Source organism: Corythoichthys intestinalis, chromosome 4, assembly GCF_030265065.1.
Source record: "Corythoichthys intestinalis isolate RoL2023-P3 chromosome 4, ASM3026506v1, whole genome shotgun sequence".
Classification (NCBI taxonomy): domain Eukaryota; kingdom Metazoa; phylum Chordata; class Actinopteri; order Syngnathiformes; family Syngnathidae; genus Corythoichthys; species Corythoichthys intestinalis.
In genome coordinates this window covers 11,909,615-11,931,217 of record NC_080398.1, presented here as the reverse complement: position 1 = coordinate 11,931,217, position 21,603 = coordinate 11,909,615, and the positions used below count along the sequence as shown (strand labels likewise).

Genomic DNA, 21,603 nt, shown 5'->3' with positions numbered 1-21,603 from the left:
GGAATGACATTAAGGATCTCCACTTTGATCGGAGCATCAAGCACAGCCTCTATCACTATTTGTCAGATTTGGGTGGTGGGGGTGTAGGCGGGAGTGTGAAGGCTTAAGGCCACATTTGACAACCGACGCTGCACGAAATGGCCCTTGAGGAAACCATAACAGCTTCACTCGCCTGTTCTATTCTTGTCCACCCACCGTCCACAAGAATAGCGCAGAGTGGAGCGGCAAAGTGGAGGGGAAATAATGAGATCCTTAAGGTATGGGGATTGTTCAAGCGCACCAAATGGAAAATTTAAAACTCACATCTGCCACGAATGCCTGGCCTCGCCATCAGATAAGGTCTAAACATTCTTCACACAATGTGGTTCATCCAACAACAAATGGTATTTAAGCTAAACAAACATAATTTACTGTGCTACTGCTTGAAACTGAAATCTTTAGCTTCTGTCAAATGAAAATAATCTATTCTGCAGCAAGACAAAAATACCGAACCACCAGTAACTGGGGACAAATATAAATGCACTCAATATAGACAATGTGCGAAAGACTGTCACACTGTGAGGCTGCCAAGCATAATTCAACAAGGGTAAAAATAAAAGCGCCAAGACACATTCATGTAAACTTCAGGTCATAGTTATAATGACGCTTTAGGCCGTGGTGACTCTTGATGCGAATACCTTTTTCCAGATTCCAATGAGTCACCTCCAGGTTTAATGGCAGCACCAATACTCCATGTACTGGTAAACAAGATATTTATGGCCGCTGCCAATTTTCTTTTTTAGCACCAAGGACAGTGAAGTACCCTGTTGACCTATGACCAAATTCACCTCTGTAGAAAGCCCACCGAACGGGGATTGGGTGGATTTCCATCCTCTGACAGCTCCAATCAGCACACAAGTGTCACAAAAAACTGTTTAATCCCGTGCCTCTTTGCCTTGCTTGAGCCTTGCTCAGGACTAAAGTGACAATTACACCCTTAATTTGAGATGGCAGCTTGGAATAAAATGGCTTACACGAGAAACAAGCTATTCATAATAAAAGTATCCCTCACTGTATTAATAGACTGTGCAAAGCTGTTCCTAACTTTCTATACCTTCAGTTTGCCCTTGTGTCACAACATAAAACATTGATAATGTTCTGTCTGGAAAAAATAAGCCTGCAGTGCAAACATATCACATTCAACCACACATTTTGGCAATGCCAAAGTTAGCCAGCCTTGATTGGTGATTATTCTTTTAAGAAAAAAAAAAAGAAAAAAAATCTGCAGTTGGTTTTGCAACTATCTAGTTTTCAGCAATTAGAGGTGAATGTTTTTCTTCCCGTTGTTGGACTTTCCAAAACTTTAGTACACTTTTGAAATTCCCATCACACCGTTACATCGCTGTCACAAGCTCTGCTCGGGCTGTTTTTAATCATCTTTTACAAGTGACAAACTAGCATCAATATTACACTTAATAGCTTCATTTGTGCTGCATGCTGCCTGCATTAGGATAGATGTTTACTGATATAATTCCCTTTCCGACAATAAACATAGGAGCACATAGAACATGTTCGGAGGGGATAAGATGATCTTTGGGGCGGCAATGTGGCACAGGATCTCTCATTAAGTGCCTTGTTATTTTGAGCAGCTGGCAAGTCTAAAGCAGGAAACGGCACTTTATTTTTAAGACGCAGGCTCGTCCTTGCAGCTGAGCCAGATTTTAGACTTGCAGGCTATCTGTTAACAAAGAGAATGGACCCAAATTACCATGTTGGAGCCAGCAAGTCTTGCCTGGCCGTCAACAAACAACAACACCATCCGTAAAGTATCATTACCAGAATAATGAAATGCTTAACTTATCATCCTTTACCATTGATAGGGAAGTTATTCAGAAAAAGTCAATTTCTTTGTAGATAATACCATTATTCACCATAAATCAACAGTAATGCTGCAATTAAAATTATTTTATTACAGTAATTGATTCATATTTTTTTAACTCAATTGATGAATCAGATAAAAAAAAAATCTAATCCATTATTCAAAAACGACAATATTTCTAACTGAAAGTGCAGAAAATGTGCAAACTTGCCCAAAGCTCATTTAGATACTATAGTTTGTGTCAGCTTTTACAGTTTGTATTCAGTAACTCATCCAATAAAACTTTAAAAGATTAAATGTATTTAATAAATGATTTAAAAAAAAAAAAAAAAAGACTCATAACCTCACATATATCAATATAACATCATAATAGATGTTATTAACCGTTTTCTCGTGAAAGCACATAAACAAAGACAAATGATTGCAAATATCACTCACCACTATCTACGCTTCAACGAGCTGCGGCTGAGTGCAGTAGTCCTACAGGTGTTACCACAGTAACGATACCGTCATGGTATTAGGGAGCATCACTTACAACTCCAATAATGAATAGCTGTTTTCTGGCAAACAGTTGTTGTCCACAGAACATTGGACATTATAATATGGTGACATAGTGCCACTTTGCATTACTCTCCTTGTTTTTCACTGCCATGCCTTGGTCCTCATCCTACCGCATAATTTGTGATTAAACCAGCTGGAGTTAATAGATTGAGGCTAACCCCCGGTTCACACCCGTCTATTCAGTCAAGTACATATGATTCATTGTTTTCCCTTACATCATCACAACAACCTGTTGCGGCTGAATAGTTTAAGTGATTAGTCTTTAAGTCTGAAACCAATCAAGCTCTTTTCGGCCCATTTTTGGAGGACAAACCCTTATGGTGAATTAGAAATCTGAAACTGGGCCAGGATATAAACGCAGCTAGTGGACTGAAATAATGGCACACTGGCCCTGGGCCACAGTTATTGTCAAACCATAAATGTATTGAATTGAAAATATACGTTGCCCTCACGACCCGAAGGTAAAAAACTTAAATCAATGTGCTGAGCAATGGTTAAGAATGAAATGATTTAGGTTTAACAAAAATCAGATTTAATGAATGACAACAGAAATCTCAGAATATTTACTTCAGAAAAGCAAAAACTCAGTGGATTTTGAAAATTAAAACGATGTCTCAACGATTAATCAGTTATCAAAATTGCTGACTATTATTGACTAGTTATTGATTAACAAATCATTTATGCCAACGCTAATCAACATAAATCAATTAGTTACGCTGATATTCCACACGCTTTGCCCCTCATGAAGGCAGAAATAAAAAACATTTAAAAAAGCGAATTTTATAGCATAGTACCCCAATTTTCTTGTATTGTGAGTAACTAATGTTGTATTCACATCATGAATATTTCAAACACGTTCTGAGGGGACATGAAGGTAGACAAGTCACAAAAGGGTACTCTAGATGAGACTATAATTGTCTGCAATGTTCCTATTTAACTCGGTTTGCATGATGCACTTGGAGACTGAATTCATTAGTTTCCTGATCAGAGAGCTCATTTGGACAAGCTTTTGTCTGTTGTCACTGACACACATGGCCTATTATTTACATGAACTAATTGGAATAAAAGAGCTTCATCCCCCTGAAAAATATGGTTATTTTCTACAGAGAGCAGCTCTCCCTTAACTTCTATTCAAAGCATACGACCTTCAAGCCAGTATTAAGTCTAACGACAACGCCTTGTGAATGACTTGCAGTACATATTTGTTAAATGTCAGATTTACCATAAATAAGAGGAAACAAACAAGAGACTTCACTATTAATAAATGTTCCAAAGTACTGTTATATCAGGAGCATGCCAAGATGGAATGATAATGCACAGACGCCTAATCTTAGAGGGCTAATGCCATAAGCCGAAAATAACTCACCTAAGAATAGCTGACCCACAGAATAAGCAAGGAGGCTGAATTCGGGCGCTCTGTGCAGACGTTGTTTGCCTCACAGGCCTTGCACACAGAGGACAAGACTTGTGACAACATGATATATTGACAGATGGAATGTGTCATCCTCCTGTCTTCTTTCTAAATTGTGTGGCCTGCTGCATTTCAGGGTTTTGCCTGCAGTCAAACCCATGATAGTTTAATAAAGGTCAACTTTCCAGTTTAACAACATTATTTTTGTTTCATCTAATTTAGCACAATCTAGTTAAATGGTACATCAAATTAAGACTTCAATTAAATGAATATGCACTTTGTTATGAAATGTGTCAGGGTCACTCCCAACTAGTAGATCATTTAAATATTTAACAATTGGGAAATACATGACCTGACTCATCCAAAGAGTATTCACTACATGGTGATTCATCCATATATTTGTACATTTTATTAAATGTTCAGCTAAAAATAGTGTAGTCAATAGCTGTGTTTCTCCTGAGAGAAACTTTTAATTTGTCCCCACAGCATTACCATGACACTTTTCCACTTCCCTAAAAAAAAGTGCACACAAACAACATTCCCTTCATGATCTCAGGCACTCTTTTTGGACGGCGAGCTTGCGAATGGGGTAGCACACTTCCTAGTCGTATTGTTAAACACAATAACAATGTCCCTGTCAGAATATTCAGAGCTGCTTTATGTTTACTTAAACATACAAGCAATGCGACTGATACAACACAGAGCGACATTTGAGATTGGAAGAGTAAATACCTCGATCAAGGAAGAAGTGCCTCAGCCAAACACGTAGCCCAACTGAGTTGTTCTTTGCTCAGAGAAAAAGTGACTAGCTGAGCGCGGAGTTGGGAGTAAGAGAGAGCGAGAGAGAGGCAAATACACAGAGGATGGACGAGTGTGTGAGATGTGACGCTGGTATGAATGAGCAAAAAAGGAAAGAAAAAAACAAACGCTGCGATCCCGAGACTGCCGAACTACTAAGGTTGTGGTCACCTGAGCTGTTCACGTTGTGCATCCTGCTCTGGGTAGGGAGCGGCTGGGCTCCAACGCGGCTGTCTGTTGTGGAGAAACTTGACTCGCCCTCGTAAATCGTCTGCAGCATACTCCACTTAGCGCTCAGGTCTCATCGCACGCCGTCACCAAGAGAGCCACCCCTTCGGCCACCCGGGGGAGCGACCGCCACAACAGCCTTCCTCCGCCTCCTCTTCTGAGACACCACTCTCACTGAAAAGCAGGAAAGCAGCACTTTCTCTGCAGGGCGGTTTGCCTTCAGCTGGCACCCAAACACTAACACAGTGTCAGCCCCCTCTGCCTATGCCTGCCTTCTCCTCTCAGCTACGTGTCAGATGAGAGCCTGCAAATGTAAAGCAGAGTTGCTTGGCAAAGTGGTGTGTACTGTGCACTGAGCACCTCACTCAGGCATCAATGCGAGCTAGGGAGGGAGTGAGCTTAATTTGCATGTGAATCAACAACTGCGTGGCCCACAGGTGACAGAAATAGAACAATAGCCAACCCTGGCTAAAAATAGGTCAGGCGAGGCGCAGGGATTGGAGCAGCATTGATGCGTTTAAAAATACCACACCAAACACAGCTGTCTTCTGCAGCTCCTGCCAGAAGGCATGTCTCCTGACTCCCTCTCTGCAGATGGAGTCTTGATCATCCCTCCCTCTCTTAGTTGTGGAACAAGTCTTCCTCACTCTATATTTGCGTCTTCGTTTTGTTCTTTCAGGTGGACGACCTTTTTACATTGATGTGTAGTAAAATGATTCACAAAACTGCTTGTTTTATGTGATTCACAAAAATGTAGGCGCTATATTTAAATGTTTCCTGCTGCAAGCGACCACAAAGGCATTTTAAAGTGCTTTCCCACCTCTTGTTCACTTTCTCTAGGCCAAGCCAGCATTAGGACGCTTCCCATGATAGGAAACCCAAGTAAACCAAAATAGGTCAAACAACAGGAAGCTTTTTTTGGTGGGGGGGGGGGGGGGGTGAATATGGGCGAACCATATCACATTCGTACTGTGTCATGTCAAATTGGGTATACCAGTGAAACAGTTCGAAGTTTGACTTCCTTCTCATGAAGTTAATTAAGAGCCGTACTGCTTGAGCTTCATGTGTCGAGTTGAGTAACTTTTTATACCAAAGTTCCATGCAACGGCGTAGGTTTGCATAGGGACGGTAGGGACATAACACTACCAATTTTTCAAGATGCTCAAATTGTCCCCACCAACTTTTATGCAACCTCATTTGCATTATATAAAGTGTTCAGTTAAAAAGTAATTTAGATCGTCTCCCTAAATGTTGTACGGATAGAATAGACCCTACTATCATTAAGTGAATTATTTTCTTTATGTTCAGACTTATATTTATTCCTTTAATGACATACTGATAGTGATGACCACCCCCCGCCCCACACACACACGCACATAGGCTAGATTCATACTACAGGTCTTAATGCACAAATCCGATTTTTTTGTCATATCCGATTTTTCGGGCGGGCCTGTTCAGACTGCCTTTGTCCATTGAGACCATTCAAGTAATATGCATGCGCTCTAATTCGCAGTCCGACACGCGCTGAGCAAGAAGACCCGCATGCGCAGAAGCATCAAAACAAATGACAAACGTCATCCGTCATTCCAGGGATATCATATTTTGCTTTTCAAAAAGAGGACACAAGTAACAGATATAAATAATCCCTGTTTAGGTTTATATTCAAAGTTTATATGGATCGATAGCATGCACGCACTGTCCGTGCATGTCACACACACATACGGGCAGTTTGCCCCGACTCTCGGCTGTGTAGGCAGTGTTGAAATATTGCTCACATAGAGCAGAGAGAAAAACGATCATTCTCAGGCTTATCCTCAAACAATTTTTATTTTTTTATGACTGTTGTCAAGCCCAGCCCTTCCCCAAAAGCCATGTTCACTGCAAGCTAGGCACTAATAACGCACAGCTGCACCGCTACCATAGCGTCTCTCTATTTGATGACATAATTGCTGCATGAATTCCGATTTGGGAGACTGGACAGTACAGACAGTCTGGAAAAATGTGGCCCAGATCGGATTTGAACCACATACGAAAGTGACCCAGATTGGATTTGAAATGGTCCAGTTCTATGCGACTTATCACGTTCACACCGTCAAGTTAATGCCTCAATCGAGTTGGAAAAACACGAAAAAATCGGATTCGTGCATTAAGACCTGTAGTATGAACCTAGCCATAGACACACACGCAGCCCCGACAGATTCATGTCGACAAAATGCCGCCTCCTCCACCCCCTTCAAAGAGGAGGGATATTAGACTTTTTTTTCTGCCAGCAGCAGCCACAGTAAGTAATGTAGAAAGACGTCAATGTTGTGGAATTGGAGAAAGCACCAGTAATTTTGCTCCTGAAAGTCCAACCTGCATCAGAGTTAGCATAACACAAAACTGTGTGAATTTGTTAACATGCAAAACTACTGCGGTTAGGCCAGACTCCACAAAGAACAACGAAGTCAAGCTAGCCCTTATTTGGATCATTGTTTGCATTATGTGCATTACAGTAATGCAATGCAGTGGCTTCAGAATGTAAGTCCCTTTATTAAAAGAAAAAAAACAAAAAAAACGGGGACCTATCAAAGAATGGGACAACTTCAGGGGAACACTGAGATGAGCAAGAACATGAACTGACATGAAAAAAAAGATCTGAAATCAAATCACACGTCAGAATTTCATGAGAGTACTTTGGTTCGAGTCTTGGGGTTGTCTAGTATGCCTCAGATGTAGATCAGTCCTTGAATATGTTAGTTTTTTTTTTTCTTTTTTTTCCTCAAATCACTTTTATATTACAATACTTTAGTTTGGGTCTAGGGGTTCTCCAGTGCCCCCTAGAAGTGGACCCATTCACTTCAAAATGTTTCTTTAGTAGTTTTTGAAAACAAAGGTTTGAATCGAACGTTGTATCAACTGAACCGATGCTCATGAAAGTTAGTATAAGTCAATACAGATTTAATTTGGTCATTTAGCCTATCAATTAATTAGGTTCATATTTGTGAAAAATGTAGCCTTGAGACCCATTCAATAATCTGTTTGGTCCTATTAATGTCCCATTCCCAGCAAAAAGTGAACATGCAGGTTATGCTGCTATATCCTTGGTTCCTGTGAAGGATTTTTTTTACTCTGAATGCACAATCAATGTTAATTTAGCCGATAAGATTAATCGTTTTATCTTGCGATCCTTTGTGCTAGGTTCTGGGATGAAAGTGCTCATATTAGAACAGAGTTATTGCGAATACTCTCTTAATCCTTTTCTCACACATGGCCTATTTCGGACATGGGTCAAGGCAGTGGAAAAATAAGTAAAAATTATTTTATCAGAATTAAGTGTCTTCAAATTTTCAAAACAAATCTGATATGCTTTACATATCTCCAAATGCAGCATGAACAAAATGAACTAATACACCCTGTCACCATATGGCTGACGTCATCTACAGTAAGTATGCCAATGAATTGGAAATGCCTCTGGCCAAAATAAGAAAGAAAAAAACCCATATTGAATTAAAGCCAGAGCAAGAGCGTGGACAAGTAAAGTACATTGAAAGGGAACCTTGGATTTAAAGACTTGTAAGCCACAGTTGTTCTCTTTTACTAAAATATGTTATTAGGAACCACATAAAATATTGTCACTGATTTTAAAATCTAATATTTAGTACATGTTTTGACCTACAGAGGGCGTCATGTTTTAAGCGCGCAATGGAGGCTCGAGGTGATGATGTAGATTGTCACTGACACTCGACGAATACTACTGGGTTACTGCAATTTCTTCTACGCAACGAGACGTCCAACACATGCGCTCATCGGTTAAAACTGACGAGTACTTACTATTTGTGTTTTTATTGAGTCTTTTATCATCTTTTCATTACCTCAAAATACTTTTCCATGCGTTTCCCTCTCATACTTTTAAGCATTATGTTGTGGTGGCTTTAAAGCAGATTGTTAATATTTTGACCACATTTGTCACGTAGCATATTTAAACCACCCTTATTTGATATTACTACGTTCAAGTATTTTCTTAAGGCATTTTCAGTATGTTCTGTCTGGATGCATCTAAATAAAACAAGGTGTACTTTGGGTGTCAAATTCGCCTCTTGTAGACATTTCGCCGGGGTAGCACATTTTGGCAGAACACAGTTTTATTTTCCCTACTCTCGTCTCGTCTCATCCAGTCTTTCTTGTTTATTTTACTTTGCTGCTCGTTTGGGGAAATATCGACAGTGTTATCATGCTCATTAATTTTCTTCCCGAGTTCAAATTGAAAGGGTTGAACAGATCACATGTTTATGCCGGTAAAGTCATACCTTGGAAGCCCGACAGCGTAACCATGTGACGTACCCGCCCTGCGACATCAACAACAATGGCAACCCACTAGTTAAACTAATTTTACAAATTGTATAAAAATGAAAACCAGAAGCATTTCAATATCAAATTATCTTTTCAGAACTACAAGTCTTTCCATCTGTGGATCCCCTTAAATATACATTGTCCACAAAAGTCAACATAATGTAGATGTTACTTCCATCCGTTTAAGTCACTAACACCCTGTTCAGGGAAACTGAAATACTGTATGTATGTAAAATTCTTACTGATTTCTGTTGGATATTAACCCTTGAGAGTCGAAGGACGCGCCGGCGCGTCCTCAGCGCACGTCGTCTTTGAAGCGCCCTCACGTTTTAATTACGTCACCCACATGCCGTTGGTTGGTCTCGTTTTAAAGTGCGGAAGTTGCGGTTTACTCTCGTTATTATTTGAAGTCAATCGACCAACTAAAACGTGAGATATTGTCATTTAAGTTTGATAGTTTTATTGTCCTCTCAAAAAAACATTAAAACGCTGCATGGATCATTTGTTTATGTCTATATTTCGATCATTTCTTGTCCTTTTTCAAAACGGAAGCTCCATGAAAAAAACACAAATCAAACGAACCCTTTCGAAGTCACAGTGGAAGCACAAAATGCGTTTTTTTTTTTTTTTATAAATAAAACTGCCGTGCGAGGTTCCACCGAACGAGAGGGAGGAGTGTTCTGAAGCAGCGAGGTGGCGAGCGACGGCCATTTGGATCAAGCAGCGACTTTGTGTGACTTTGAGAATGAACGGAAAACTAAATTTAGCGCAAGCAATTGTGCTTTTTGATCAACTTGAGGAAGAGGATGGTCTAAATTCGTCATCATTGTCTTCTTCGGAAGAGTCCTTGAGTGAAGATAGTGACGGATTGAACACGTGGGTGACGCCATCGACGAGCTGAGGTAAGCCAACTCACTTTTTTTTTTAATGCTGAAAAAGTTTCTTTTGAAAGTTTCTTTTGATATTGCAAGACAAAGTTAATTTTGATGCAATATAAGTGTGTGTTTGTGTATATAATAATAAAATGTGCATATCAGATCAAAGTCGTACGTGCACTGTGTGTATCCCAGGCAGGAATTTATAATTTGTGTTCTTCTTTCTATATGAAGATTAGGGATGTAGCACATATTCATCAGCTATGGTATTGCTATGGTATTCTTTCTATTGTCATACATATAGATTTCCATTATTATTTATTGCTGTATATATTTTTATTTTATACTTTATTATTTTCATAAAAACTGACTTTTTTTCATGTACATTTATAGTGACAATGAAAAATCTACATTCACTGCCCGAATGGAAAGAGGACGAGGGAGAAGGGGTCATCACGGAAGAGCGATGAGATGTCAGCGGAGGAGAGGCTGGAGAAGTCAGCGCGGCAGAAGCCGATCACCACTGGCTCAGCCTGCACCTGTGCCATGGAGCACAGAGCAAGACACAGACACTGCCCCACAGTGCAGCCGGTTCACACCCCGGAGACCACCAGGACCTCAGGTGAATCGTGAACATGCATACACCCCAAAAGAACTTTTTGACCTGTTCTTCACCTCATCGACAATGATGAATATGTGCAAACACACAAACCAGTATGGCAGAGTCCGAAAAGAGATTGGGAAAAAGTTTGTGTGGACAGACACTACAGCGGAGGAGCTTGAAAAATTTATTGGACTCCTCTTGTACATGTCTTTGGTTTCACTTCCAACTGTGCAAGATTATTGGAAGGCAAGGAATTCCAGGACGAAACAGCTTTTCGGAGTGGCATGCCTGAAAAAAATTTAACTTGTTTATTGTAAATATTTTTGAAAATACTTTTTTTTCCAATGCTATATTTTTTTTCCCCCCACAATCAGTCTTCTCAATTTGTGTATATCAATGTGTGTTCAAGAAGCTTCATTGTGTGTACATAGTTTTCATCAGGTGATGGGCCGCAATACCTAAACTCATAAAGAGATGGCCTCTAAACACTTTTTGTGTTAGATGGTATATATTTTTCACTGTTCTTCACTGTTTGGTCTGCTGTATATAACCTGTTTTGACTAGAGCATGTATAAAAGCAAAAAACGCCTATGGCTATACCTGTTGTTTATGTTGAATTGTCAAATATAAGACTATTTATTCTAAATGTTTTTGGTTGAATGTTCATCCTAACATGTTGAATAAATATTATAAAGTTTCAAAACGGTTCGTTACGCATGTTTGGTTGTCAATTGGACATCAATATTAAAAATTTTCACAAAACGATTTTGGAATTTTTGGTCTTTTTGGGCCCAAAATGATGATTTATAATTGGTCAGTGAAGGAAACAACAGTTTGGACATGAAGTTCAAGGTGTCACAAAAAAAGGGACCAAACCAGGCCATCGTAAACAATTCTTTCTTTGAAATATAAAGGCAATTTCAAAGGCATGCAAAATCAGACAAAATAGGCCCAGACCTTAAAGGGTTAAATAGACAGTTTAAAAAGCGGGCGTGATAGCCACTAAATTGGAATAGGGTACTGCAGTGTACAGTTTTTCTATGAGTAACACCCAGAATGATGTGTTCTAGTGGTAGGCCACATAAACACTGTGTTCAATGAAGACACATTGAAGAGTGCGCGTCCCCTCGTTGTTTCGGCTCAGTGTACGTATGTGTGGGGTTTAAGTGTGTATCCAGGCCAGTGCTGCTACTCAGGAAGCATGCTTTCAACTTGCCAGGGAAGCCAACTGGAAGATGCCGTAACAACACGATGGCAATTACATAAACCAACTGTGTCAAGAGCATCCCTCATGGTTTACACCCCCCTAGCACCACCTCCATGCAACAGTCTGTGCAATGTGATGTACTGTATAATGTGGGGGTATGAGAAAATACTAACTCATTACTCATTTTTATAACCCAAACCCTGAGAAAATATAACATTTCATGAGTGTTCTATTAATGTCTTCCAAAACTCACCAACATCCATTGTTGATATAACGTGACTCTCTCCCATAAAAGTCAAATCAAATCTGACCACTAAGGCAGCTTTGTGGCCAACCCAGCCTGTGCCTTTAAATTTTTCATCTTCCTTCATAATTTGACCTGTCCCCCAGCCAGGGGCGTGTAGCCAGCACAGCTATTTTTAGGTGCTGAGCTCTGACGACTGGCTGCAGACGCGTGCACGCGCACACACGCACCGAAAAGGACTTTGTGTTGTTTCAGCTGGACAAACTCCTCCATCTTTTGTCAACGCAACCGAGGAAATCAAGAAGGGAATATGCCATTTATGTGTGACATGAATTATACAGTATGAGTTAATTTGCCAAATAAGGACTCACAGTTCATTTTTGGATCTCAATATTAAAATATTACTTTTTGCAACATTTAAATAAAATGACAGCTCCTGTCACGTAGGTTACACATGCATCTTATCTATATGAAGTGGTTGACAGTCCCCCTGGATGAGATTGTGTGAGAAATACTAACAAGTTCTGAAGTCCAAGGTAATGATGGCTAAAGACTCAGAAATCCATCTGTCGCAGCATCTGTTGGAGCAGGAGATTGTTGACCCCAGCCCCAGAGGCTGCCCTCTACAAAAGCCAGGAATAGTTGAACAAAAGGGGAAGTGAGTCCATCACATGAATAAGATGAAAATGGAGTCCCTATTTAGCACATACATGTGAGGAAGAACACGACTGGCTTGTGTTACAATCAGTTGCATTACATGTTGAAGAATTACCTCCCACAGTTTCATTACTTTAACAAATGTTTAATTTATGTTTAGTAGTAAATTAATATTATTTAGCAAGCTCTGTTTTGTATGGTACACCTATAAAGTATAGACACTAGGTCATTAATCATTTCCTGGAATTGACTTGAACTATATGTTAGCAGTGATTAACCTAAAATGTTTTCTGACTGGCTTCCTGTGGCTGATGAGGGATTGTGGATTGGAAATAACTCCAATTGCTTGGGCCCAGTAAACCGGCAATGTGGCAGGACAGTTATAGCTCCTACTGCGTCACCCATGGCCTTTGTCTACTTTAGTCCTATTAAGGCATTTAAGTGTGAAAGTCAGCGTCTCCGCAGTATAGTGACTCGGTGTCCTGCCAATCTGTGCGCGTATTTGACCAAATATATGCAGCCCGTACTTATCAGAGTACGTATGAAAATAAAGTATTGTGACCAGTTGGAACTTGTAATTTCAGTTAAATGCATCAGAGGTTCAGTTATGTATATATATGTGTGTATATATATATATATATATATATATTTTTTTTTTTTTTTTTTTTTCCCCCTTCTATTTTGACACATTTTCCAAAATACTGAGCGTAAAGATATGACAGCAATTTAAACGTGCTATACATAATTGGTAGGGAATTTATAATAAACCCTGCTCAAATTAAATGACAAAAACATTTTGAAAATACACTCTCCTCAAAATACTACATTTATCTTTTTTGCATAGTTTTCCATGTTAATGTTCAAGGTTATCCAAAAAAAAAAAAAAAAAAAAAAGGTAAATATCAGGCAAAGATAACCCAGGTAAACAAGAAATGCAGTTTTTAAATTATAATTGTATTAAGAAGAAATACAATTTAAGGCTACCTGGCCCAGCATGGAAAATGTAATTGGCCCCTTGCAAAATTATCAAAGTTACTGTGGTTAATCACATTTTTTGAAAACCGAGTTCCTTCACATTGACCAAACCCAAACCTGATGAGATCCAGACCTGCTCAATCAGTACATCACTTAAGAACTTGTCTGAGAAAATGAAGTTGGTTAAACGAGTTCGAAAAGCTGTAACATAATTCCACCATACAATGAAATTCAAGAACAGATAGAAAATTAAGTAATTGCTATCTATCAGTCTGGAAAGACCTACAAATCAATTTCTAAAGTTTCACGATTTGCAACAAACGAGTCTGAGAGCTATTATCCACAAATGGATAAAACTTGCATGCAACAGTGGTAAAATAAAAATGACCACAAGAGCCCAGCGCCGACTCATCCAGGAAGTCACAAACAAACCCAGGACAACATCTTAAGAACGGCTGCTGTCTTTCCTCTGTTGTGGTTAACATCCATGACTTAAAAATAAGAGAGGGCAAAAAACCCTACCATGGCAGAGTTCAAAGACAAAAACCACTGCTGACAAAAAAATAAATATATAAAAATAACACAAAGGCTAATTTTTTTTGGGGGCAAAATTAACTACAAAAAAAAAAAAAAAAAAAAGTCCATCTCACCCCTCATGGGGTTGTATCTGTCATCCTCAAGCTTAGGTCCTCTGCCAGAGGATTGAGAGTTTGAAGATTCTGCACAGTATCTTAGTTGTTCCTCAGACTGCACTCTTCTGGCCAAAGGCTTCAGATGTTGTTCCTGGGATCTGCTGGAGCTATTGTCACAGTTTAGGGGTATACCACGGGAACCACGCTAGCCCAGGATACTTCTCCACCTTTTTGTGTTCCTTCTTCCTGATGTTGGCATCAGCTGGTATTGCCACATCTACCACCATCAATCTCTTCTGCTCTTTGTCAACCACCACGATGCCCAGTTGTTTAGCCTGTAGGTGTTTGTCAGTCTGGAAGCTGAAGTCCCACAGAATCTTGGCCTTGTTGTTTTCAGCTGTGGCATGGCCCAATAGGATCCGGGCACATCTATTCCATAGTGGTTACAGATGTTTTGGTACACTGCCCCAGCCACTTAATTGTGCCTCTCCACGTATTCTGATGCAGCTAGCATCTTACACAGCCTGCTATAATGTGCTGAACTGTCTCCGAAGCATTTTTGCAAATCCTGCCCTCGGGTCTGATCTGCTCTGGTAGATCTTGGCCTCTATGGATCTTGTACTTAGGACCTGTTCTCGTGCAGCAATGATTAGAGCCTCTGTGCAGTCTGTCAGTCCAACGTACTCCAGCCACTGGTAGGATTTCTTGATGTCAGCCACTTCTTCAACTTGCCGGTGATACATTCCATGTAGGTTGTTTGCTCCTACTCTTCACACTCTTATGGGGTCTCTGCTGCCTGAGACATTCACTTCGCAGCTTATATTTTGGAGCCATTTTCTTGATGTACTCTAGGGTTTTTCTATGTTTCATCCCGGACTGTGAACTTGACGCTCACTAGTCCTCGGCCGCCCTCTTTTCGCTTTGTGCATAGTCCCAGAGTTCTGGACTTAAGGTGAAACCCTCCTTGCATGCTGATGTGCTTTCTGCTCTTAATATCATTGGCTTCTACCTCCTCCTTTGCACAGATTATTACACAAGCTGGGCATCTGATGACTGGTAGCGTGTACATGTTGACGGCTTGTATCTTGTTCTTACCATTCAGCTGAGTCTTCAGGACTTGAGGTATTTGATTGTGGCTGACTTCCTTGTGACATCGTCATGGTTTCCATACATATATACACACTAGTATATATATTAAATTGGGCAAATTTCAAGGCCTTTGGGTCAACATTGACAAGATGAAAGTTGAACTTTTTAAAAGGTGTGTCTCATTATATCTGGCGTTATTAGAAAGTGGCGTTTAAGAAAAAGAACCCAACATCAGCAATATCTAGTGTAAACAAAGCATGGGGTTTCTGAAAAAGAACCAACCATCAGCAATACATGATGCTGGTAGTCTGATGGTCTGGGGTTGCTTTGGTTATTCACAACCTGGACTACTTGCTGTGATTGATTGGACTATGAATTTTTCTGTACAGCCTACAAAAAAATATTGACAGACAATGTAAGGCTCAGCAACAGGCAAAAGATCCTAACAGTAGTGCTGTGCGATATGGGGGGGGGGGGGGGGGGTTGTCAAGACATATGCCATTTTATATCATGATATCGATTTGCCACGATATAAACATTTTTAATTATTTGGTCAAATTTATACAACAATTATGACAGTTATTCCTCCCTTGCACTGTAAGCAGCACAGTAATATTCATTTTTTTTGCTCACATGTAAAGATATCCACTTTTCTACCAATAGCACTATCTCCTAATACGGTAATACAAATAATCTACAAATATTCTACTAAAACCTGTGGCTACTGGTTTGGACTTTTTTAAGACTGCTGCATATTAAGTTAGCAAAATATCATAAAGAATAAATTAATATTAATCTTGGAACGAATTATGTTGTCTGTGAGCTGTATGGATTATACGCATTTTCAGTTGTCTTGCATGCATCATTCAAGTATGATTGTCAGGAGGACCCAATTGGCTAACTATTGAGTCAAGATAGGGACATCTTGTGGCTAATTGTTTGGTAGGACAAATGAAATCCCATCAAGGTGGCAAGTTAGCGCAAATTGGGCGCTATCTTCTGGCAAAATGTACATTGCAGGAACAGGTCTATTTATGGCAATAATTGCAATAGACATGTAAAATGTCGATAGAAGGTTTTATATCATCATATTGTATAGCACTACCAAACGGACCAAAAGTCGAGTTCTGAATGGCTTAAAAAAAAAAAAAAATCAAGAAAGTACTTAATACATTCAAATCGTAGTACATTAACGCTATCCAATATATTGTGAGAAAATGTGGACAACATGAAATAACTTGTATGTTTCTTCCATATAAACCTTCTGAGTCTGCCACAGTTACTGTACAAGTCCCAAATCAACACACGACTTCAGTGGCTTAATCACCATGGCACTGCTGCCTTGTGACAAAGTGTGCATGATAAAACCCAGCAGGGAGGCAGGCGAGAGAGAAATAAGTGTTGCAAGAAATAAATTAGGTGAACAAATACCACTCTATATAAATGTGATCCGGCTAGAGAATGTGTTGTTCGCTTATCACAGTGTGAGAGGGAGTGAGCGTTTTATTGTTCTCTAAACTTCAGGGACCCTTTAACTCATGCGGCGAGGACAGTCCAGTGACCAAATATAATAAGATATTTGAAGTTGGTGGTCTTCTACTGTTGACTTCCTGCCTGTGAGGACGCAGAGTTTCATCATGACATCGGGGGACAGAGCAGTGACTAAGATCATTATCGGGTACTCATTCTTCTGCTCAGAGGGGATGTTTCTCTCAGGAGAGCGCCATCATGCTGAAGCATCAACCCATGACGTAAGAGTGCCGCCCAATTTCTTCCCTGAGGATGGTCTCCCTGGTGGTTGTCCTTACACCAGAGGGAGATTAAAACCCTCACGCCAAACTACGCCACCCCCTACATCTTATTTACATCACCTCGGTTTGACTCACCATAACTGTGGAAGAGACACAGGGTTGGGTGTGTGTGTGATGGTGGGTGGGGGGTTTGCTTACATCTCTGCACTTGCTTGTCAGTGCCTTTACATGCTGAGGAAGACTACAAACATTTTCAATTTACCTTGTGGTTAGCCTCATAAAAGCACAAAGGCCCAACAACTGTTGATCTGATGGTAAAATGTAATTAGTGTGTACATCTGGATGTGTTTTATGAGTGTTTCCTCCCTAATGATTTGGGTGCGCTCACTTTTTATTGGGTTACTCTGTCTGGCATCCTGTGGTATATCCTGTTGGAGTTTCAGGGCGATATAGAATGCACTTAACAGGTCGGATCAAATAACAATTTTTTTTTTCATCTTAAGGCAGTTATGCTAGCAGCTTCGTTCTGAAATACTGCCAAAAAAATAACGATTTAGCCAATAATAACACAGTTGATAGGAGCCTAGCTTGCGCTCTTAGACAAAACAATACAATATTGCTTCTTCTTAGACTTTAGACCTTGGCATTGACTTTAAGCACTCACGTTAAAATAAATGAACATCCAAATCTCTTAAACAACTTCAGGAAACTACTACAATTCAAATTTGAGAGAAGTCAGCAGAAAGAGTTAAGGTCGTTATAATGCTTGGTGTCAAACAAATGACAAAGCATGTGCACCTATTTATCATCAATGATTCCTTTGTCTTTGAATTTTGGGAAAAAATGCCTCAATCTAAAGAAATGCTATCTTACAAAACAGCAAAACAATATCAAAGAAGCCATATATTGTGCAATGCACTTGAGGTCAGTTAACGTTCTAACTTGGAATAGGTTTCTGACGCTGCGCATTCATCTCTTGCCATTGGCATTCTATAAATAGACACAGGACAAAAGCACACTGGAAACCGAGGGCAGTGGTTGGTATTTTTACTGATCAATGTGCTCATCACTGTTGGAAAGCATTGATCCACTGGATTACATTCACCATATTGTTGTACAACTTCCACCTACAGACCACTTTCTAATATTCACTCTTTTGATAAGATACAAAAAAAAACATGTTTTCTCAAAACAATACTGTGCATTTAATTATTATTGATCTTCATAAAACATTCACAACAATAAGCTTTATCTTTTTGATAGCATGACAGAATATTAGGGATACGGGGAACTTTATGCAAGGGTGAGACACAGAAAATGCCAAATGTCTCGCGTGTCAACGGATACACCCGAGGTCATAGGCTGTTAGACTTTTCACCAGTCAGTTGAATGATAAAGTTTTAAATACCTTTGACCAAGGGTGTACAGACATACAAGCAAGAGATACAAGCGAAACTGCTATTCTGCAAAGACTGGTTGTTGACCTTAAAATATCCCCTGGAGGTTTCATAAAAACAACCGTTCTCTGTTGGAAGCGTTCTTCCAGAGTGCTCCACAGTCCTGCATCATCCCTCTGAGGGTCTTGGAGATATTATCTTGAAATCATAATATAATTCAAAACATATTTATAGGACTACTGCAGATTAATTTCAGAAAATCTGTATTTATAAACACCAGCAATGTTGTTCTAGCTACTTGTTTAATGATCTACCAAGTCTGAGCCCAACATCTTCACAGTGTGAAAAGTCAGAATAAATAGCAATATATTATGTAGCATAAACCCCAATCCTGTGTTTAATAACATTTAACGTTCTCTAAAGTTGTACATTTCTAAGCTTTAAACAGTACCTTACAACGTCTGCCTCAAATATTGTAAGCAGGAAATCCAGTTTACTATGGGAAGGGAGGGTTGACGCTTATTGTCCAGGCCACTTCCACTTACGCCAGCACTGCTTGACCATGTAGTTGTTTCTCTTGCGTGAATGTCTCAATGGCTTTAGAAGCAACAATACCTCCAAAATATAGCTCTTCCTCTTATCATTAAGGAAATGCAAAAGTGTCAGCAGAAAATGTCTCCGAGTACAAATTAAAAAGTAAATGTTACGTCAATCTTTGAACCAGGAGAATTTGACTGCTTATTCTTAGTTATATCCCACGAGAGCAGGAATTATTATATGCGGGTCTCACAAACCAAAAATGTCATGAAATTCAGTAGTTCTTTGTTTACAGTTTCTGTGGTCCTGTATGACTTCCTTAAAAATGTTTTGCAGTGATATCCATCACCTTACACCAGGGGTCCCCATCTGCCGGGCCGCGGACCGGTACCGGTCCGTGACGCATTTGCTACCGGGCCGCATAAAAATAATAATTTAATAACGACCGCAATCTGGCTGAATTAACCCTGTGCCCCTGCTTAACACACCAATATCCCTGTCTACTCTAGATATAATACTATGGCATAGATTAGAATGTCGTCATAGAAATCCATTGATTGGACTGCTAGTAGTACATCTTGTTTGTGTATATATCTATGTGCGCTTGTCCTTGATAATAATATTGCTGGTAGGCCGCGGGCGGAGCACATTTGTTTTCCCGGAAATAATTAGCCCCCACACGAGCGAAGATGACTGGAAAACAGACGTCTTTGGAGATATTTTTACGGCGAAAAGGGCACCTGACGAGCTACAACCTCGAAGACCGATGAACTGCGAAGGAGTGGATTCGTGACCAGTTTGTGAATAAACCGAGTGATTCGAGCATGTCTGTGCAAAAGGAAGATCAACTTGTAGAGATCGCAAATGACGGCGACCTTATTAAACGTACATTTGAGACAACTCTACCGAGGTTCTGGATTAAAGTCATTCTGGAATATCCTGACATCGCTACAAAAGCATTGAAAACCTTGCTACAATTTCCAACATCGTATCTTTGTGAAGCGGGCTTCTTAATTAATGTTTAATGACAAGGCGAAGTCGTTAATGGTGAGAGCGGTGTGCAGTTGTTGTGTGCAGCTTACATGGCAGGATGTATTGTATCTGAGGAGACCTTTTCTACAAGTCCTTCCATCAAACGTAAGTTAAAATTCCTTTCTTTCAAGAAAGTTTGTAGTGTTTACTTTGGAATCGCTGCATTTGCGCATTTCGCGGCTATGTTTAACGTTGCATGCATGCGCAGAACCGCATCGTTGCCATTTTTGATGGGTATCAAAAATTGTCAGAACACCGGTCCGTGGAAAAAAAGACCCAAATAACACCGGTGCAAAAAAGGTTGGGGACCCCTGCCTTACACCAAACTGATCAATCCGCATTAGTGGGACTAAAACAATTAAAAAATAAGAGCAAATAACATTTAAAACTTCTATAAAACTAAACAACAGTAAAGGTAAACAGTAGAGTGCATTGCCATCTGATTTTAAAAGTGGCTCTACATTACCGTATTTTTCGCACCAGCCCAAAGAAATTCAATGAAGAGGAAAAAAAGACATACAAGTCGAACCCAAGTATAAGTCGCATTTTGGGGGGAAATGTACTTGATAAAATCCAACACATAGAACAGATTTGTCATCTTGAAAGGCAATTTAAAATAAAAATACAATACAGAACAACATGCTGAATAAGTGTACAGTATAATAATGTTACATGAGGTTATACTTGTATAGCGCCTTTCCACCTTTAAGGCCCTCAAAGCACTTTACACTGTCTCCTGATCAACCTACTGGTGACGCAGCACCAGGAGCAACATAGGGTTCAGTATCTTGCTCAGGGATACTCAGACGAGGTCATCGGGGTAGAAACGAACCCACAACCTTCTGGTTGGGGAGCAACTACACTCCCACTGAGCCACGCCATCCCACCTGATGCATGAACAACGAAATGCGAACGTGGCCGGTATGTTAACGTAACATAGCTATTAAGAGTTATTCAGATAACTATAGCATAAAGAACACTCCAACACCAAAATAACATGTGAAATTATATAATAATGTGTTAATAATTTCACACATAAGTCGCTGCAGAGTATAAGTCGCACCCCCAGCCAAACTATGAAAAAAAAAAAACTGCGATTTATAGTCCGAAAAATATGGTACATGATCATCTCTGCATGGAAATTTGACAGCTTGACACACTAACAGATGATTGTTTTCGATTCTCTTGCCAAATAAACATCCACACAGCACGATTAAAAAATCAGGGTGATTGTATTCCTATATGTTGTAGGGATCGAATTGACCCTTGCATTATTAAGTGAATTATTTTTAATCATGTTCAGATTTACATTTACCATTTTTCACTTGCAGAATGTGCTGGTCCATTTTCTCCCCCCAAACACGTTTGACTGGCTAATGACTTGCATCCCTTTTTTTTTTTTTTTTTTTTTTTTT

The 21,603-nt window shown here is 39.7% G+C and overlaps 1 protein-coding gene across 6 annotated transcripts in view; it reads right to left on the bottom strand.

Moving 5' to 3' along the window:
- The window catches only part of hdac9b (histone deacetylase 9b), a 57,110-nt gene that overhangs the window by 20,206 nt on the left and 15,301 nt on the right, over positions 1-21,603 (bottom strand). Inside the window, exons 1-2 of one of the 6 annotated variants that reach the window (XM_057833928.1) lie at positions 4,563-4,765; positions 3,786-3,863 (exon numbers count right to left, since the gene is read on the bottom strand). The exons of 1 other annotated variant lie outside the window; for it this stretch is intronic. Coding sequence is in view for 2 of the 5 variants with exons in the window: in XM_057833923.1 (XP_057689906.1) it covers positions 4,800-4,908 (109 nt within the window). In the remaining 3 variants the exon portion in view is untranslated. Of the gene's footprint in view, positions 1-3,785; positions 3,928-4,562; positions 4,766-4,799; positions 5,354-21,603 lie in introns of those variants that run through there. 4 more of the 6 variants (XM_057833923.1, XM_057833922.1, XM_057833924.1 and 1 more) reach the window with 4 other exon arrangements.